Genomic DNA, 15,743 nt, shown 5'->3' on the forward strand with positions numbered 1-15,743 from the left:
ACGTGCCCTCAGATGCTGGGCAATGATTAAAGCTTCTGCAGGCAGGGATGGCAGGGCTCAGAGGAGCAGCAGCCACCGGCCCCTGCCATGCAAGGAGGGGCCCAGCACCACGACCCCCATGCAATTCCCCAGCCCACCCCCAGCAACCAGCAGCGCTGCTCTGGCTGCCTGGCGTGGAGCCCTCTGTGCCAGCTCAGGGAGAGGCTGCGTGTGCAGAACCGTGGGAGAAATCAGTCTGAATTTGCTTCTTTTGCTTCCAGTGTTCGTGAAATAGCCAAGGGAAGCAGGGTCCTGGGAGTCTTTGCTGCTAACATAAGGGGCGTTAAGGGAGGGACAGCATGAGACCCACGGTTCTCCCATACCTTTTCAGAAAGGTCAGTGCCTGAATGCACTGAGAGCTGAGCAGGATGGTGCTGAGCCCTTAGGACACAGCTGTGCCGGCAGAGAGCCAGGGCCCTTCCCCAGAGCCTCTCCGTGGCAAGGCCACGCAAACTTAGCCCACGGCAGCAGGGCCGAAGCAGGACCGGGCACACAAGAGGTCCCCAGAAGTGTCTCCGTTTTCCTTTCTTAGGGATGAAAGGTTTTCAGAGGCGAGAGGTGGTGCTGGCTGCTGGGCACGGAGATGCTGCTGGTCACCCCGGGCTGTGCTAGGCCGTGGGCAGCAGGAAAATGACTTCGGTCACTTCCACGCCCAAAGCAAACGACCTGCAAATGTGGAAAGCTCTTTCCTACCCCAATGGCTTCCCCAGTTTTAAAAGCCTAGCAAGAGAATAAAACCGAAGAAAGCAAAGAGAACAAAAAATACAGTAAGGGCACGAACCTGCTGCAGGAGACCAGCATTCACTGACGGGCCTTTCAGGATCTGACCCTTAGAGAGCAACTTTCCATCGTAACATCTGCCGAAACCTCTTCGGTACCAGTTTGCCAAGCTGGTCGAGTTCAACCTTTCTCCTGATCGCTTTGCTTTGTATCGCCCAGGGCATTGCCTTGAAAAAAAGGCTCCTGATGTCCCTGAGTTCTCTGTCTCCACCCTCCCTGCAAGACCCGTGCGCAGGTGCCCCGAGGAGAGGAGGGCTGCTGAGAGCAGCGAGTGAACAGCAGGAGAGGACGAACAGTTGGGGAACAAAAGATGCTACTCGCATGCACGTTTTCTGAGCAGAGAAAGAGGAGGACAGAGAGAGAAAAGCAAATGACAGGGTCTTCTGAAATAGCTGCTCGGGGGAAAACTCCACCGCTTGGAAGGTTTGTTTTCCTGGGGCAGTGCAAAACGGGACCGGGTGCTGCAAGGAGACCCACGAGGGTCAGCGCCCGCAGAAGCCCCACGCGTGTGCGTGTGCGCGCGTGTGTGTGTGCACACACGGCGGTCATTGTCTCCCTCTCCTGGCTGGTTCAGAGAAGAGGTGCTGGAGTCTCCCTCACCACCAAGCTTTAGCGGAGCTGGTGCCCGCAGACCCCGAGCAGAGAGCTCCGCTGGTGGCGCGGGGAGCCAAGGGGGCCGCCTTCAAATACACACGCCAAATTTTAGCAGCCTCGGATCTTGCTGTTGCTCCAAGCTGGCTCGGCTCAGCTGGCACCCAACATCCGCAGCAGGGACGGGTCCCGCCGTGCTGGTTGCCCGCAGCAGCCAGGGCAGGGCCCAGCACCTTCCCAGGGCCTGCGGCTTTCTGGAGCCGTGTAACTTCAGGGATTCTGCTTTGGCGCTGGGGTTAAGGGTCTTTTCTTCAGAACTCTTTTCTGCAGCTGACGGACAGGCTGCGGACCTGCCTCTGGTGGTCTCTGCTGACCCTTTGCATCCCTCCCGGCAGCCTGTTCTTCCTACTCCTGCCCCACCTCCGGGTGCTGCAGCCCCTGCAAAGCCACGGGGACTGTGTGGAGGTGGGGGAGCGGCAGGGTGGAGGGGACCCACCCTCTACCTGCCATCACACACGGATGGGGAGAGCACCCCATGAGCTGGGGCAAGGTGCTGAGCTCCCCAGCACCGGCAGCAGAAAGCCCCGGGGATGCTGAGCAGCTCTGCGGGGAGGGGCACAAAGGGGCTGAAGGGAGGAGCAGGGGCTTTGGGCTGAGGTTAAGGAGCTGTCAGGGCTCTGAGCCCACCCCAGCACCACACGAGGCATCGCTGTGCCCCTCTGCTCTCTGCCTGGCGCTGGGGGGGCTAAGGGGAGGAGGACGATGTCGTCCCCCCCCCCCCCAACTTAGTGAAAGTTCTTCCTCTTCCCTCGCGTTCCCCATCACCTGTGCTTGCAGCAGGGGGTGTCCGAAATCCCTCTGCACCAGTATATGGGCACTGAAGAGCTCCAGGTCCACGTTTCCTTGACCTTTCAGCTGTTTTTCTCACTTTTGGCTGTTTTTGTCACTCATACCAGCTTGCCTCAGCCCTGGAGCTGGATCCTGCCACCTCGGCACCGCACCAGCACACCTCCTCCCATCACGGGCAGGGTGTGGATGGACAGACAGGGAAAGCAAAGAAAGAAACTGGCACTTAAAGACCCCAAAGTGCTCTGGAAGCGGTGTCCCCAACGCCGCAGGTGGCAGCTGCACCTTGCCTCCGGAGCAGCCACATTTGGGGTCAGGCAACCCAACGTGCTCCAGAAAGCCCCTGCAGGAGCTGGGACACCTCCTGCACACAAAACACTCAGCAATATTTCCCTTTTGTTGTCCCAAGGCGAGTAGAAACGCGCTTCTGCGGGAGGAACATGCTCTTTGTGTTACACTGCAACCGAATAATCCCCTTTGCAGGCCTTCGCTTTGCTAAATCTGTGTTTAGCTAAAGCTGCTCTTGACATTAAACCCGTGCTCTAACAGAGTGCCAACACGCGTCAGAGCCCCTGGGCGAGAGCTGAGCCCGTTAAAGTCAGCCCAGGTTTCACGGGCGCCTCAGCGGGCTCCTGTTACTCCAATGTTTTGGTTAGGAAGGATGATTTTTTTTTTGGCGTGTCTCCCCGGGTCAGCCGCACGCCTCCAGTCAGAAAGTGCCTGTGCATCGAAAACTTGCCGGGCGCGCTGCTTGCTCGGAAACACGGCATTGTTCCGGGCTCGTTGGCTGCAGAACGGTCCTAGACCAAGGGCTGGGCCATGCTCTCGTCCTGCTGCCCATCTGCCCAGGAGATTTTTTTTCATTTGGGCTGATTTTGGATGGGGAAGAGGGCTGCAAACCAGGACCTGGGTCGTGAAAGGGGAGGAAGCTGCACAGGGCCAAAACCCCAGACAGAGCCATCAGGAGGCAGGGGCTGGGGCTCAGCTCTGGGATGGTGGCAGCAAGCAGTGCCTATGGCCTGTAAAAGAGGGAGAATCGGGATTTTGAGGTGTTTTTCCCTTGTGGTCAGGATTTGCTGGTGCTAAGACACAGCTTTGGCTCCGTGCCTCAGTTTCCCCAAGTGCAAGCTTCAGGGGGAACAGCCTGACCAGATCGACCTCTTGGGTACCCTTTTCCAACCTAGGCCTCCCCAAAAGCCCGGCAGAGACACCCGTGGGCAGCACACCCCAAAGGGATGCTCCTCGGTGTCCCTGTCCCTGCCCTGCCCCCGTTTATTTGTGGCTTCCCCAGGGCAAAGCCGAGCCAAAACACACCGCTCGTAACTCGGGAATTACCTTCATCCACAGCCGGTGCAGCCTACAGTCTGCATCCATCTAATTCACTCGGATCGTAATTAGTTTTGTATTACTTTCCACAGTGATGCTAATACTGATTACAAGGACTGATAACTTGAGCAATAAATACAACCCGGGGCTGAAAATTACCTTCCTTTTTTTATTGGTTAAAGCCGAAGTTAGCGAAATGAGACACAAATTGGTTTATGAGATGAGGCAGCTGCCTCCTGTTACAGGCTGCAGATTTGCAGCTTAATCCTGCCACTTCCACGTGTGTCTCCCCGCCGGCGGGGGGGAAGAGTCCGGCCACCAAAGGGGGCACGGGAAGGTCCCCATGGGTCCCACGGCCAGGCTCTGGGGTGGGGACATGCAGGCACATTCCCAGCCCGGTGGGGCTGGCAGCGCTCCCCCTTCCCCCAAAAACAGCCCTGAGAGACCCAGCGAGCATTTAGGAAAATCAACAGCAAAGTTCTTTTTCACCTCGACTTGCCGAAGCCCTAAACGTTTAATCCGTCCCCGCTCCAGGAACACATTTCTTCCCGTGTGGTTTCAGGGATTGCGGGGTGAGCGTCAGGGCACCAGCTGCCCCGCGAAACTTCGAGGAACGCAGAGAGCTTTCCCTGGAGGTATCCTAGCAGAGCCAGCCAGCACAGGGAGGGACAAAATGATGGGGTGGACAGACGGACAGACAGCATCCCGCACCCCTGCCTTTACTACAGCTGCCCACACCCGCTGTCCTTCTGGCAGCTCTGTCCTGCACGTTACAAGCAACGTGGGGCAGGGGGGGCAAATCCTTAGAGTGTAAGTTGGCTCTGCTCACTCATGGCCACCCGGCGAGCTGAACTGGGCTCTCCTGGAGAAGAGGACCAGGACAGAAAGCCCTGTGTTTTCCCCAGGAAGCCCCAGCCTTGGGCAGCGAGAAGGAATTGCAGAGCATCGTGCAGGTCTGGCTCCCGCTGCCCCCCCAGCACTGCCTGCCAGGGGCACGTGGGGGCTCCTGCAAAGGGCTGGGATGGAAGGGAGCGTGTGGGGGCAGCCCCCCCTTGTTTCCCAAAGGAAAACCTACCACCCACCTCAGGCAGGTCCCAAAGCCCCTGCCAAAACTGGGGATGCAGCCTGCAGCGTGTGCATCGCCCGTGCGCTCTCAGCTGTGCACAGGCATCCTTCCTCCCGCCCGGGTGGACCATCAGAGGATGCTGCAGTGCCAACATGTTGAAGACAATGCCCTCCCCTCCACAAGAAGAGCTTTTCAGGCATCCAGCATGGTGCTGGCTGGAAGGACAGCCACGTGCTTGCCCCCTGCAGCCCCTTTTAACAACCGTCCCCCTCTCCATTTCTTCCCTTCTTGCGTGCTGGCATGTCAGTGCCACTGCAAGGAGGGAGAGGAGAGGAAAGCAGGGGCTTCTGCACCATCAGGGAATGCTGCCTGAATCAGCAACCTCTCCCCCCTGAGCCTCGGTCCATCCTCCCCCAGCATGGGATCTCTGTAGGGGCAGGCAGAGTCTCCACGCACGTGATGGAGACGTGAACCCGGCCCCGAACTAAACGTGGAAGACATTGAGCTGGGCGGTGCCTGGGATGAAAGGCGTATTTGGGGATTGCATCTGGCAGCTGTGCTACAGAAGTGAGATGCTAAAACTCGGCGAGGGCTCCGCAGTGCCAGGCGAGGCAGCAGGCAGGCTGGTGGGACTGCTCCGCGGGGCCTGGCAGGAGGTGGCTACCTGCAAGCGCTGAGTCCTGGCCACCCCTGTGAGCCAGGAAAATGCCAGGAAAGTGCCCCGGCCAAACCCAGCTGGGCAAAGCCACGGCTTCAGAATAGGCTTTGAGCCCCTGCCGGTGGCAGGACAGGGCTGGGAGGTAGCCAGCAGCGCTCAGCTCTACAGCTCGGGGGGTTCACTCCCCGCTCCCCCCCCTGCTTTAAAGTTGGGTGAGAAGTTGGCACGCGGCGCTCACGGAAAGGGAAAGCAGGAGGAGGAGGAGAAGGAAGTCGCCAGGCACAGAGGCATCCTCAGCGTGAGAGGTGGTAACTCGGCGTCCTTGCACAAACCACCGAAGCAGAGCAACGCGGAGTGACAAAGCCAAAAAGGGGGTGGCAGCACCCAGAGGGGTGCACCAGTGGCATCCCCATGCCACGGCCGCTTTCCCTGGGGCAGGAGGCGATGCTGCAGGGGAAGCGGGGCGAGGGGTGACCCCACGGCACTGCTTTGCTTCCCCACACCTCTGCCAGGCCCCAGGCCGGGTGCTGAGCCCCCTTTTTGCCGATTCCCGAGCGATGCCGTGGGATCGGCGGCTGCTTTGTCCGGCGCGACGCATGCGCGCTGCTGCGTGCCTCCTCTCGCACACAATGGGCTTCTCTCGGGCACTCACTCACAGCTCTCCTTCCTTCCCCCCCTCCTCCTCATCCAGAGCCTGGATGTCTTCCCTCACCCCCCTCCCCGGTGAATTATTTCCCCCCCCCATCCCTTCTCTGGAGGGCTCCATGCAATTAAGGCAGCTCTTACTCGAGCCGTTTCATCCTGGGGGCAGCAGAAATACTCCGAGGGTGCAAAGCCCAAAGGCTTCAGCTACAGAAACTTCAGCACCAGGGCAGCGACAGGAGAGAGCATTGTCAGCAGCAGAAAGGAAGAAATAATCTACATAAAGCATCCAGGATGAGAGCCCAGCTGCTAATTGCTCCTACACTAAGAAGCCTCCATTCCCCTCCTATTTATAGCGTCTTTTTCTCTCTTTTTTTTTTTTGCTTCTAGGCAGCACCACAATTAACCCCACAATCTAGAGCATCCTCTTGCAATTACTTTACTTCATTTCCCACTGTCCGTAGGAAAAAAAAAAAAGACACACAAAACACAACCTCGCTGCCTCCCTCTCCCCAGTGATGTTAGAGAAGTCAAATGGAGTTTTTATTTCCACTTGCCAGGGACGTGGCCGTGTGCCTCCCCTCCTGCTCCCTTCCACCCCCCCAGCCCCACTACTTACTCGGTGCAGGGGCCAGGAAAGTAAAGGCAAGCATTAAAATCCGGTGAGAAAAAGGGGGGAGGGCTGGGGGGGCAATAAATGCATGCTTCTCTCTCCCACAAGCCTGTCACAGATGGAAACGTTAAGGGATGCTTAAATGTCCCCTAAAACCCAGTAAAGCTGCCCCCACGCCAGCCGCTGCACGGGCAGGGATCACCACCAGGCACTCCCAGCGCATCCCCGTAGGGACACGGGGGGGGACATGCGGGGACACGGGACACGCAGCCCCAAACTTCCCCAAGCCGTAGGCAGCGAGGGGCCACGGAGCCCCCCCAACCCACGAACACGAGTGGGGCTGTGGGGGGGCACCGACGGGCCCCGTGTCCCCTAGGGGGGCTGCAGGAGAGCCCCCTGCCCCTTCCCCACCCCAGGCAGCCCCTCTCCTCCCCTCCCCAGCCCCCCTCTGCCCGCACCCCCACCCTGTGCCCCCCCCGGCCCCGCTGCAGGTGCACCCACGGCACGGGCTGCAGCAAAAGGGGGGGGGGGGGCTGGGGGTGCAATTTCCTACTCGAGGGGGATTAAATTTTATTTTTCTTTGAGCTCTCGAGGTTTAGCAGAAAATGGCGTTGGGGAGAAAAAGGTGAGGGGGGGTGGGGGTGGGGGGAGAAAAAGCAAGAGCGAAACCTACTTGAGTGAGTTCTGTGCCCATCAGGATGAGAAAGAAGAGGGTCAGGAGCTTGCTTGCCGGTTGCATGTCTCGCACCCCGCTCTAGGCACCTTGCATACAGATCGCCTCCGCTCCTCCCGGCGAGCCTCCCTGTGCCGATCACCGAGCGCCTCGCTGCCTCCTCGCTCCCTTATTGTTAGGATTGTTTTAATTAAAAATAAATTTACAAAAAAAAAATAAAGACAACGAGATGCAATTTAAAAAAATAAAATGAAATAAATCGCTGATTCTCCGGGCGGCTCTCAGCACCCCCAGGAAGCAATGCAAGAAATCTGCTTAGCAGAGCCTTCACTTTGCATATTTATTGGGATCCCAGGTTCTCTCCTCTGCTCTCTGGCAATTTTTTTTTTAATGGCTCCCCTGCTCGAAAGACATTTGCGAGGAGAAATTCACCGGAGCACGAAGCGATTATCCCTGCTATTGCCAAAAGTTTGCCGTGAAAAGGGGGGGGGGTGGGTGATGGGGAGAGGACAGGGATTAAAAAAAAAAAGGGGGAAAGGAATTGGTAAGGCTGGCTACTGGCAGGGGATGGCTGTGGAACAGGATGTGACATCAACTAAGGCGGGGGAAATTTAACTAAACACGGCAAAGGGAGAGGGGGAACGGGCAGCCGGCAAGCGGGAGGCTCGGGGATGGGGTGGGGGCGTTTACCCCCTCCCCGCCTGCACCCCGGGGCAGAGGGGCTCCTGCACCCGAATTACCAGACCCCCAGGCAAAGATGCGTGCCCAAATCAAGCCCTCCCGGAGGGCTCTGAACATCTGCTGGGAGGCTCAGACCCGAGCTCACGACAGCAGTGGGGCGGCCGCCCTCTCGCTCAGCATCCTCTGCACCCACCGCCCTGCCAGGGCTCTGCCGGCAGCACCCTTCCCCTCCCCTAGGGGTTGTTCCCCTCCCTAAGGTCCCCAGGGGCTATGCACCCCTCATTTCTCCCTCACGCGCCCTCTGAATGCTTTCCAATCCACGGTTTTCCCAGGACCTCATAAACTCTATTAAGCCTCTTAGCATCTGGCACTGCAGGTGCCGAGCATCACCTCCCTGTCTCGGAGGTGAGAAATGCAATGCAGAATTTCTCTTAATGATCATCGAGTGTGTTAATAGAAATCACTTGCTACTGGCCCCCAATTAACAGAAGCCCCACAAGAGGATTTTTCCTTCCTTGATTGCTCATTGCGAAGGGTTTCCTCTTCTGCAGTCCCATGGCACAGGTCACTGCAGGAGGGGGCTTTGGGCTTCCCATGGGGATGAGCTGACACAGGGCATCCCCCATGCCCTGAGATCATAAGGGGTGGCAGTAGGCAGAAATTGAGGAATTTGCAGCCCCCTGACCCTGGGCTGAGGTTCAGCAGGGATAAACAGCCAAGAAAAAAAAAATGCAGAAAAGCTTCGATGTGTTCCCATCAGCAAATGGCCAAGGGAAAGCTGGGCTGTGGGCATGGCTGCTGCATGGCCAGACCTCCCTGCAGGGGGTTTCACCAGCACCATACATCAAGAGAAATCAACAGATTAGTTTAGAAAGAGCTCAGAAAAAGGCACTCCAGAGAGCAGCCGCAGGAAAGCTGGCGTGTCTGGCTATCCAACATAGATCTCTCTTTAATATACTTCCCCCAGCACCTCCCTTTAAGGTCAATGTTTTATAGCCCATAAAAACGGAGGACCTTTAAAGAGCATTAAACTCCCCTTGACTTTAGCAGGAGGAGTGCACAGAGGCCAAAAGCATCAGTTGCCCAACGGGATCTGAACACGCCCTCCCCTGGCACCTTACCTCGGGCATCATCTGTCCCCAACTGGGACCACAGTGGGATGCCTGCCCAGATCGGCTCCAGCACAAGGCAGGGGAAGGCTGGAGAGTTACTAACAAGTGGTACCAAAAATGCTATGAAATGGCATTTTTCCCCCCCCAAGAAAATCACAACATATTCCCAAAGTGGAATCTCTTTTCTTTTCCCCCCTCCTTTGCTTTTATACACACCCAGCTTCATTGACCTTCAGGGTAATAGTCACGGCTTGCACCTGGGTAAATGACAAAAGCATCAGCTGTGTAATTTAATTTATTCCTCTTTTACACTCTTTCATAATTAATGTCAAGAACCTTGTTTTAGAACTTGGGCTCCGGGCTCCCAAGGGTGAGGCCCTGTAGAGCCACCCTCCAGCCCTGTCCCTCGGAGCTCCCCTCCCAGGACGTAAATCACAGAAACCAGGAGAAATGAAAGGAAAAAGGGGCCCGGTGTGACACAGCCGAGGAGCCTGGGAACACAACCCAGATCCTTTGACTCCCGCGGTGCCTTAACCAGACTTTGAAAAAATACCTCCAGAAAGTTGGAAAAGGTTCAGAGCTGTGAACGTTTCGGGGTCTGGAGAACCTGCCCATGGCGCCAGACTAAAGCAGCTCCAGCTCTCCCACCAGCTAAAGGGAGTGCTGCGAGGAGGCGGCCTGGGGGGAGCTTGCTGTACATGAAGGCTCTTTTATCTGACAAAAAAAAAAAGGTGAAGCTGGAGTCCACAGCGTGGAGTGGAAGTTGGAAAAATTCTGGTTAGAATTAGGCCCTGTTTTTCCCTCGGGGGAGGGTAGTCAGAGCGTGAAACCGCCCGGCTGGAGGCACGGTGCCCCTGTTGCTTGGCACAGTGAAGTCAGAGCCAGGAGCCCTTCTGAAAGAGGCATCCCGGCCCCTCCAGAATTACAGTGCAGTCAATGAAACTCTGCTGTGTGATGCAGGAGAGCAGATTACGGTGCTGGCGGTTTCCCTTCTGAATCAATAAGTCACAATTTTGGCCAGCGCTCTGCTCCCTGGAGCCTGCTGCCCCCCTGCCCTGGGTGCTTGCATGGTGCGGGCAGGGGGCGGCGATGGTCCCGAGTTGAGCTGGTAGCAACATGTGGAGGGGACGATCACACATTTTCCCCTTCCAGTATTGACTTGAGGATGCTGAAACTCCCCCGGCGTCCTGCTGAGCTCCTGCCTGCCCCTGGCAGCTGGGTTTGGGCTGCTTTTTTCCCTTCGCAGGTGTTGCGGAGCCACGTCCACGGCTTTCGCTGCAGAGGGCTCTTCATTCGCATGGCCTACTTCTCTCTGCCCTTTGCTAGGCTCTGGATCTAAAGCACAGAACTTTCTATTTTCTCCTGAAAGAGCGACGGTGTCCCTTGCTGTGAGCTTTCCTGGTTCTGCCATCTCCTCTCGCCTGCTGTTACGGCTCTCTTAAAAACCTCTCGTGCAGCCAAGTGCCTCTCGCTCGCTAGGATCCGGCTCTTCCTCCCCTGCTGGGATGAAGGCTATTCCAGGTGGGGTGAAAATAGCTTCTGCGATGCTTTGTTAACTACAGAAATGCACATTTCAGACAATTTTTCCAAAAGACCTAATTTCACACTCATTTGTCACGTCCCTTGTATATATTCACTGAAGGCACCTCCCCATCTTTTTTTTTGTGCCTTTTCACTTGAAATTTTGGTGTCAGGAGTGCCAGGGGAAACGTCTAGTGCAGGCGTGGCTGTAGAAATGCTCCGTGAGGACAAGCCAGCTTCTTGCTGCTCCCTGCATGGGCCTCTCCTGCAGAAAGCCACAGGGAAATGAATATTTTCCAGGCTGCGGGTGCCTGCTCCACACCTGCACATTTTTCTGCGTGGATGCCAAGGGAAGCCCCGCACTGAGGGGGGCTGCCCCAGGGCCACCAGCCTGGGGGGCTTTAGAGGATTCACAAAACCAGGGCGGGGAGAGCTATGGCAGCACTGATACAGCCAGAGGACAAAAGAAAGTGAACTCAGTGGAACAGGAGATATCTTCCACTTGGGATGGTTTGGATGAAGCACTGGAGACTCTCAGCAGCCCCAGGCTGGCTGCCATGGCCCCAGCAGCCCTTCACCCCTTGCATTTCTCTCCTGCCCCCAGTGTGTGTGACCCCAAGGAGGGATGGAGAGCAGCGAGCGACTCGGGGAGCAGCCACAAATAATTTGCACAGCCAAAATCCCCCCCAGGGGGAAGCAGGCCGCCACGCTCATGGGACAGATGTGGTAGTGGCTCCAAGGGAGACGGCAGGATTTGGACAGGCACTGGGGAGGGCCAGCTGCCCTTTCTCCCTGAAAAAAAAACAACAGGCAGGAGAGGCTGTGCTACCTGGTGATAAATACCCCCACTGAGCCATGCAATTGAACTACACTTGACAACAGCTCCAATCAACACAAAACCCAAGGAGTCTGCTCCACGGACACATTTAGGTACGTACATTTGTAAAACATTCCCGTCTCCTCCCCTGCTCACCACTTGCACCCTCGGGGAGTCCGGATTTTTCTTGTCCCTTCCTGAGGCTCCTGGCTCGGCTGGCATTTGTTGGTGGTCTACATGGGCTGCCAGTGAGAAAACTGGCTTTCAAAAGAGACCCAAAGTATCGACCCCTTTGTCAGAAAGCTGCCAGGGGATAGAGGAGAGATGCCTGGCATGAGCATCACTGTCATGGGGCTTCAGCGCGTGTGACGGGAGGACTCGCTGCAAGGACCCCTCGGGGAGCACTCAGTCAGCAGGCAGCGAGGGCTCTGTAGCATCTGATACTCGAGGAGCAGGCAATCTATCCTCAGAGGAAATCATACGTGTGTGAGCCTCCTGAATAGCCCATTTCATGCAGACAAACTCAATGATGAACACGGGATGTTTTCTTCTGGCAGCCGGGATGCCACCGTGACTGCCTGCGTGATGGATTTCTCCTCATCTTCCCTTAGGAATCACCTTGGGATCCCAGCTACGGATACCGGGGGAGAATTCATCTGGTGGTGTTTTTTACTGACATCAATAAAAAAGAAAGCAAAACTGTTGTTTCTTGGAAAACTGGCCCACTCTGGTAGAAGATGTTAATAAGGACAGTACGGGTGGAGACACCAGACAAAGCTGTTCCACCCCGCGCATCCAGCCTGCCTGTTGTCACCTGCTGCCCTGTTCCTTCTTTTACAAAGTGGAAGCATTTGGGGAAAACAACCCCCTTTTGCCGCAAGTTTACACAGCATGTAGTCCAAAGTGGCTCTGGGCCATGACCCAGTGCTGTGGTCCAAGCAGTAAACCTAAATTAACGCATTTCCTCCTGCTTCATCACCAACTTCTGTGGCTTCCCTGGTGAGGGTGCTGGCTCGGCCGGGCTCCCTCTGTGCGGGGAGAGGCACCAGGAAAGACGGATGTGCTCCTTTAAGGCAGGGCTCCATGTACCTCGGGCAGAGCATCACCATAATGTGATGCGGCAGTTGCTAAGGTAACAGCACCAACATATTTTTTCATGAATAGCAAAGCAAATTGTCATGGAACAGTAAAACCCACATACATTGCCAGGATATACGTTCCGTTGCCCCAGGGTTACAAGTATTTACAGGCTGTTTATTCTTTTTTTTCCCCATCCTGAAAAATGATCCTACATGTGCCCATGTGCTATTGATGTCCAGAAACATCTTGCTTGCCCCTGCCCTTGCGCACTGACAACAGAGGCACCAAACCGATGCTGTGCGTTCAGTCAATGCACGGGAGGGGAATTCATCTGGGTCAAAACGCCCCTAGGTTTGAGGTCACTCTTTGCTTTGCTCCTTGGCTGACCAAATGTTCAAAAAGTGGCCCCTCAGTGCCTCCTGGTTCTCGCTGGGAGGTTTTGCATTTGGACCCCAGGTGCAGAGCTGAGGGACCCCAGTGGGCAACAGCCATGCCCATTCCCTGCCCTCGGATGAAGACAGCTCTGGGGCCAGGCACACACCTCCTTGCAGATCGGGCTGGGCTGGGTCTCTGCTCCCGGGGGCTGGCTTCCAGCCCGGGTCCTCCTGCCAGAGCCCAGCCCCTCCTGGGATGTCCCCTCCTCACCTTCACCAGCCGAGGAGAACCCGCTGAGGATGCACAGAGCGTGCCGGTCACGAAGGTGGCCTGGCAAAGGCAGTGGTTGAGCTCAGAGCCGTGCTAACACCCCCAGGTCCCACGCAGGCTCAGTCGGAAGGACCACGAGCAGGAACAGGGCTCCTGCCTCCCCCCGTTGCAGCTGGAGATGCGAGGCTTCAGCAAAAGCCTTCATTCCTGCTTGCCCCACAGCCGCGGCCTGCTCACAGCACGGCTGCAAAGTGTGTGTCCACACCGACACTGGAAAAGCTGCCTCGGTGTCTGCCCACACCCTGTAAGCAACGTAGGGCCTACTTCGGCTGGTTTCAGGCAAATAGCACAGGTTTCTCTTAGGACCTGATCTCTTGGGCTGCTGATCCGAGGTCAGGCAAGGCCACATCCCATGTCGTTTCACCTGTTGTCTCAGCACCGGGGATTCAAAATGCACCCAAAAGACAGAGGAGATAGGAAAGAAATGCAAGTTACACATATGTATCTGAAAAGATGGCTTGCTTTTTATTATTATTATTATTATTTTTTATTTTTTTTTATTTCAGGAAACAACTCTCATTCTCTGCAGCTCTTCACCTTCCTGCTCAGAAGCGGGTAGAGGAGCAGACACTGCCAGACTACAATCCATCCACTAATGCTTCAGGGAGACCAGGCGAGAACAGGTCAGAAAGCAGCAGTGTGCAGCAGGAATGGTAAGAACCAGCCTTTTACATCAGAGACAAGAAACAATTCAGCAGCTGAAGAACCGGGGAGGTGCAGGAGACAAAGAGTAGGAAGGGAAGTGGAAAAGAGCTCGGTGCTTGGTTGTACCGGGCTCTTTCAGCTGCCACCGTAGCAGCAAGGGGGGTCTCGTGTGTCTGTATGGGATCTGCCTCGGCCTGGGGGGCTTCCTAATTAAACTAATGAGTATGATCTTCCTCAGCCCTACGCCTCCCATCTCGGCGAGGGGCTGACTCCTGTCCCCGTGCTGCACCACGTCTCGAATGGTCCTGATGCGAAGTCTGCTGCCGGCTGCAGTGCCCCAGGCAGGACCAGGCTGGTTACAATCCTATAATTGGTCCTGAGTTCCCTTTTTCTGGTGCAAACCACATGCAGATATTCTGCCTTTGTGGCCTGGTGGTTTCCTGGAGTTTTTACAGGTGTAGCCAAAATTTCCAGGTGGTTGCACAGCTAGTTCCATTAGAAGCACTGCCTTTTCCTTTGTTTGCCTTTACAGTTGTATTTTTTCCTCATCAGACAATTCGGTCCAAAGCTCACAGTTGGAAATTTTGTTTCACTGCTTTTAAAGAGTAGAGCAATGCCTCTCCTGGCCTCTTCATTACCGAAATAATTCAAGGACTTGAGCAAGAAAGATAAAACCCCACGGCAGGCAAAGCAGGCTCTGAAGGGCACAATTTTCTGAGCCAGCTAGCCACAACTGCCGGGCATCACCTTCCTTCCCTGCACCGTAAAGGGCTTTGTGTTTTCTTCTTTTGTACCTGACACATTCTCTCCAAGAGAAAACAAAATCCACATTAGCAGACTTTAAAGGGCTCGTGAGCTTTTCTGCAGCCTCGAACCCGCACGAGGACCAACACTTGGTGACAACAAACCTGACTGCTATCCCAGCCGGGCCAAACCTCCGGTATTCTCAGGGTTTCTGACACCTGGAGAGAATCAGCACTTTCTGCTGTGGTTTTGTATCAACAGGCAGGGTCAAGGAGGATAATAGCTGGCGTCAGAGGCTCGGCGAGCTCGATTCATACCGGGAATATAGCCTTGTACAGCTTAGCAGCCAGATCACTTCTGAAATAGCACTAAATTGTGCGTGCTTTCTTGAGGAGCCACTTGCTCTCTGAGAGGCTCCTCTAAAAGGTGGGAGTGAAGTCATTTTGCAGTTTGCCTCTTTCCATTTATTTGTGACACATAGATAACAGGATGAGGACTTCATGGGGCTGTCAGGTGCGTGCCCTCCTGCAGCTCCGTGGTGTCCCTGGGTGCAGCCCCTGGTCGGATGCTGGCTGTGGTGCTGCTGCTCAGGGCTCTGCTCGCTCAGGTAATTCACAGCTCCTGCAAAGCAGCAAGAAGCCTCAGGAAAGAAACCCAAATGAATCAAATAGAAAAAAAAATTAAAAGAAAAACAATGCACTCCTGAATTTCCAGAAGTGATATTGGCTCATTGGGAGGGAAGTGCAGACAACAGCTTATGTTGCTAAAAAAACAAGTTTGCACTGTTTTGGGTTCAGCGTTTTAGCCAACTGCTAAGAACTTTAGAGTAAATCTCAGCATTTCCCAGGGCCCAGATTGCATATTGGACCATATACCCTGAAATGTTTTTATTTAATTTGAGTCCACATTATGCTGCCTACATATGGTGACACACACATTTCATTTTATGTAGCAGATGCTGCTTTGCTATTGAGAATGTAATATACTGAGTACATTATAGTATCATTTGGTTTAGGGTAACTGCGGTGTTTTTCAACTCTGATTAGCCTTAATTTTAAACCTGATTTCCTAAGGAAATGAAGCTTATGAGATCCTGCTCTGTATGCATGCTCGTGCGTGCCCATCATCCATCCACTTGCCCATCATTCTCCTGCTTCTTTTGAGCTCGCAGGGCAATCTCAAAGCAGGATGGGAAAACCTGGTG

At 55.2% G+C, this 15,743-nt stretch overlaps 1 protein-coding gene across 3 annotated transcripts in view; it reads right to left on the reverse strand.

Annotated features, from left to right (window-relative positions):
• The window catches only part of OLFM1 (olfactomedin 1), a 32,975-nt gene extending 23,804 nt beyond the window's left edge, over window positions 1–9,171 (reverse strand). For 2 of the 3 annotated variants that reach the window (XM_080561638.1, XM_080561640.1), the window contains exon 1: window positions 7,235–7,836. In XM_080561638.1, coding sequence (XP_080417764.1) covers window positions 7,235–7,300 — 66 coding nt within the window. In that variant the 5' untranslated portion in view covers window positions 7,301–7,836. Of the gene's footprint in view, window positions 1–7,234; window positions 7,837–9,036 lie in introns of those variants that run through there. The other variant, XM_080561639.1, reaches the window with a different exon arrangement.
• Window positions 9,172–15,743: the final 6,572 nt, after the last annotated feature.

Source organism: Anser brachyrhynchus, assembly GCF_964034855.1.
Source record: "Anser brachyrhynchus genome assembly, chromosome: 19".
NCBI lineage: Eukaryota > Metazoa > Chordata > Aves > Anseriformes > Anatidae > Anser > Anser brachyrhynchus.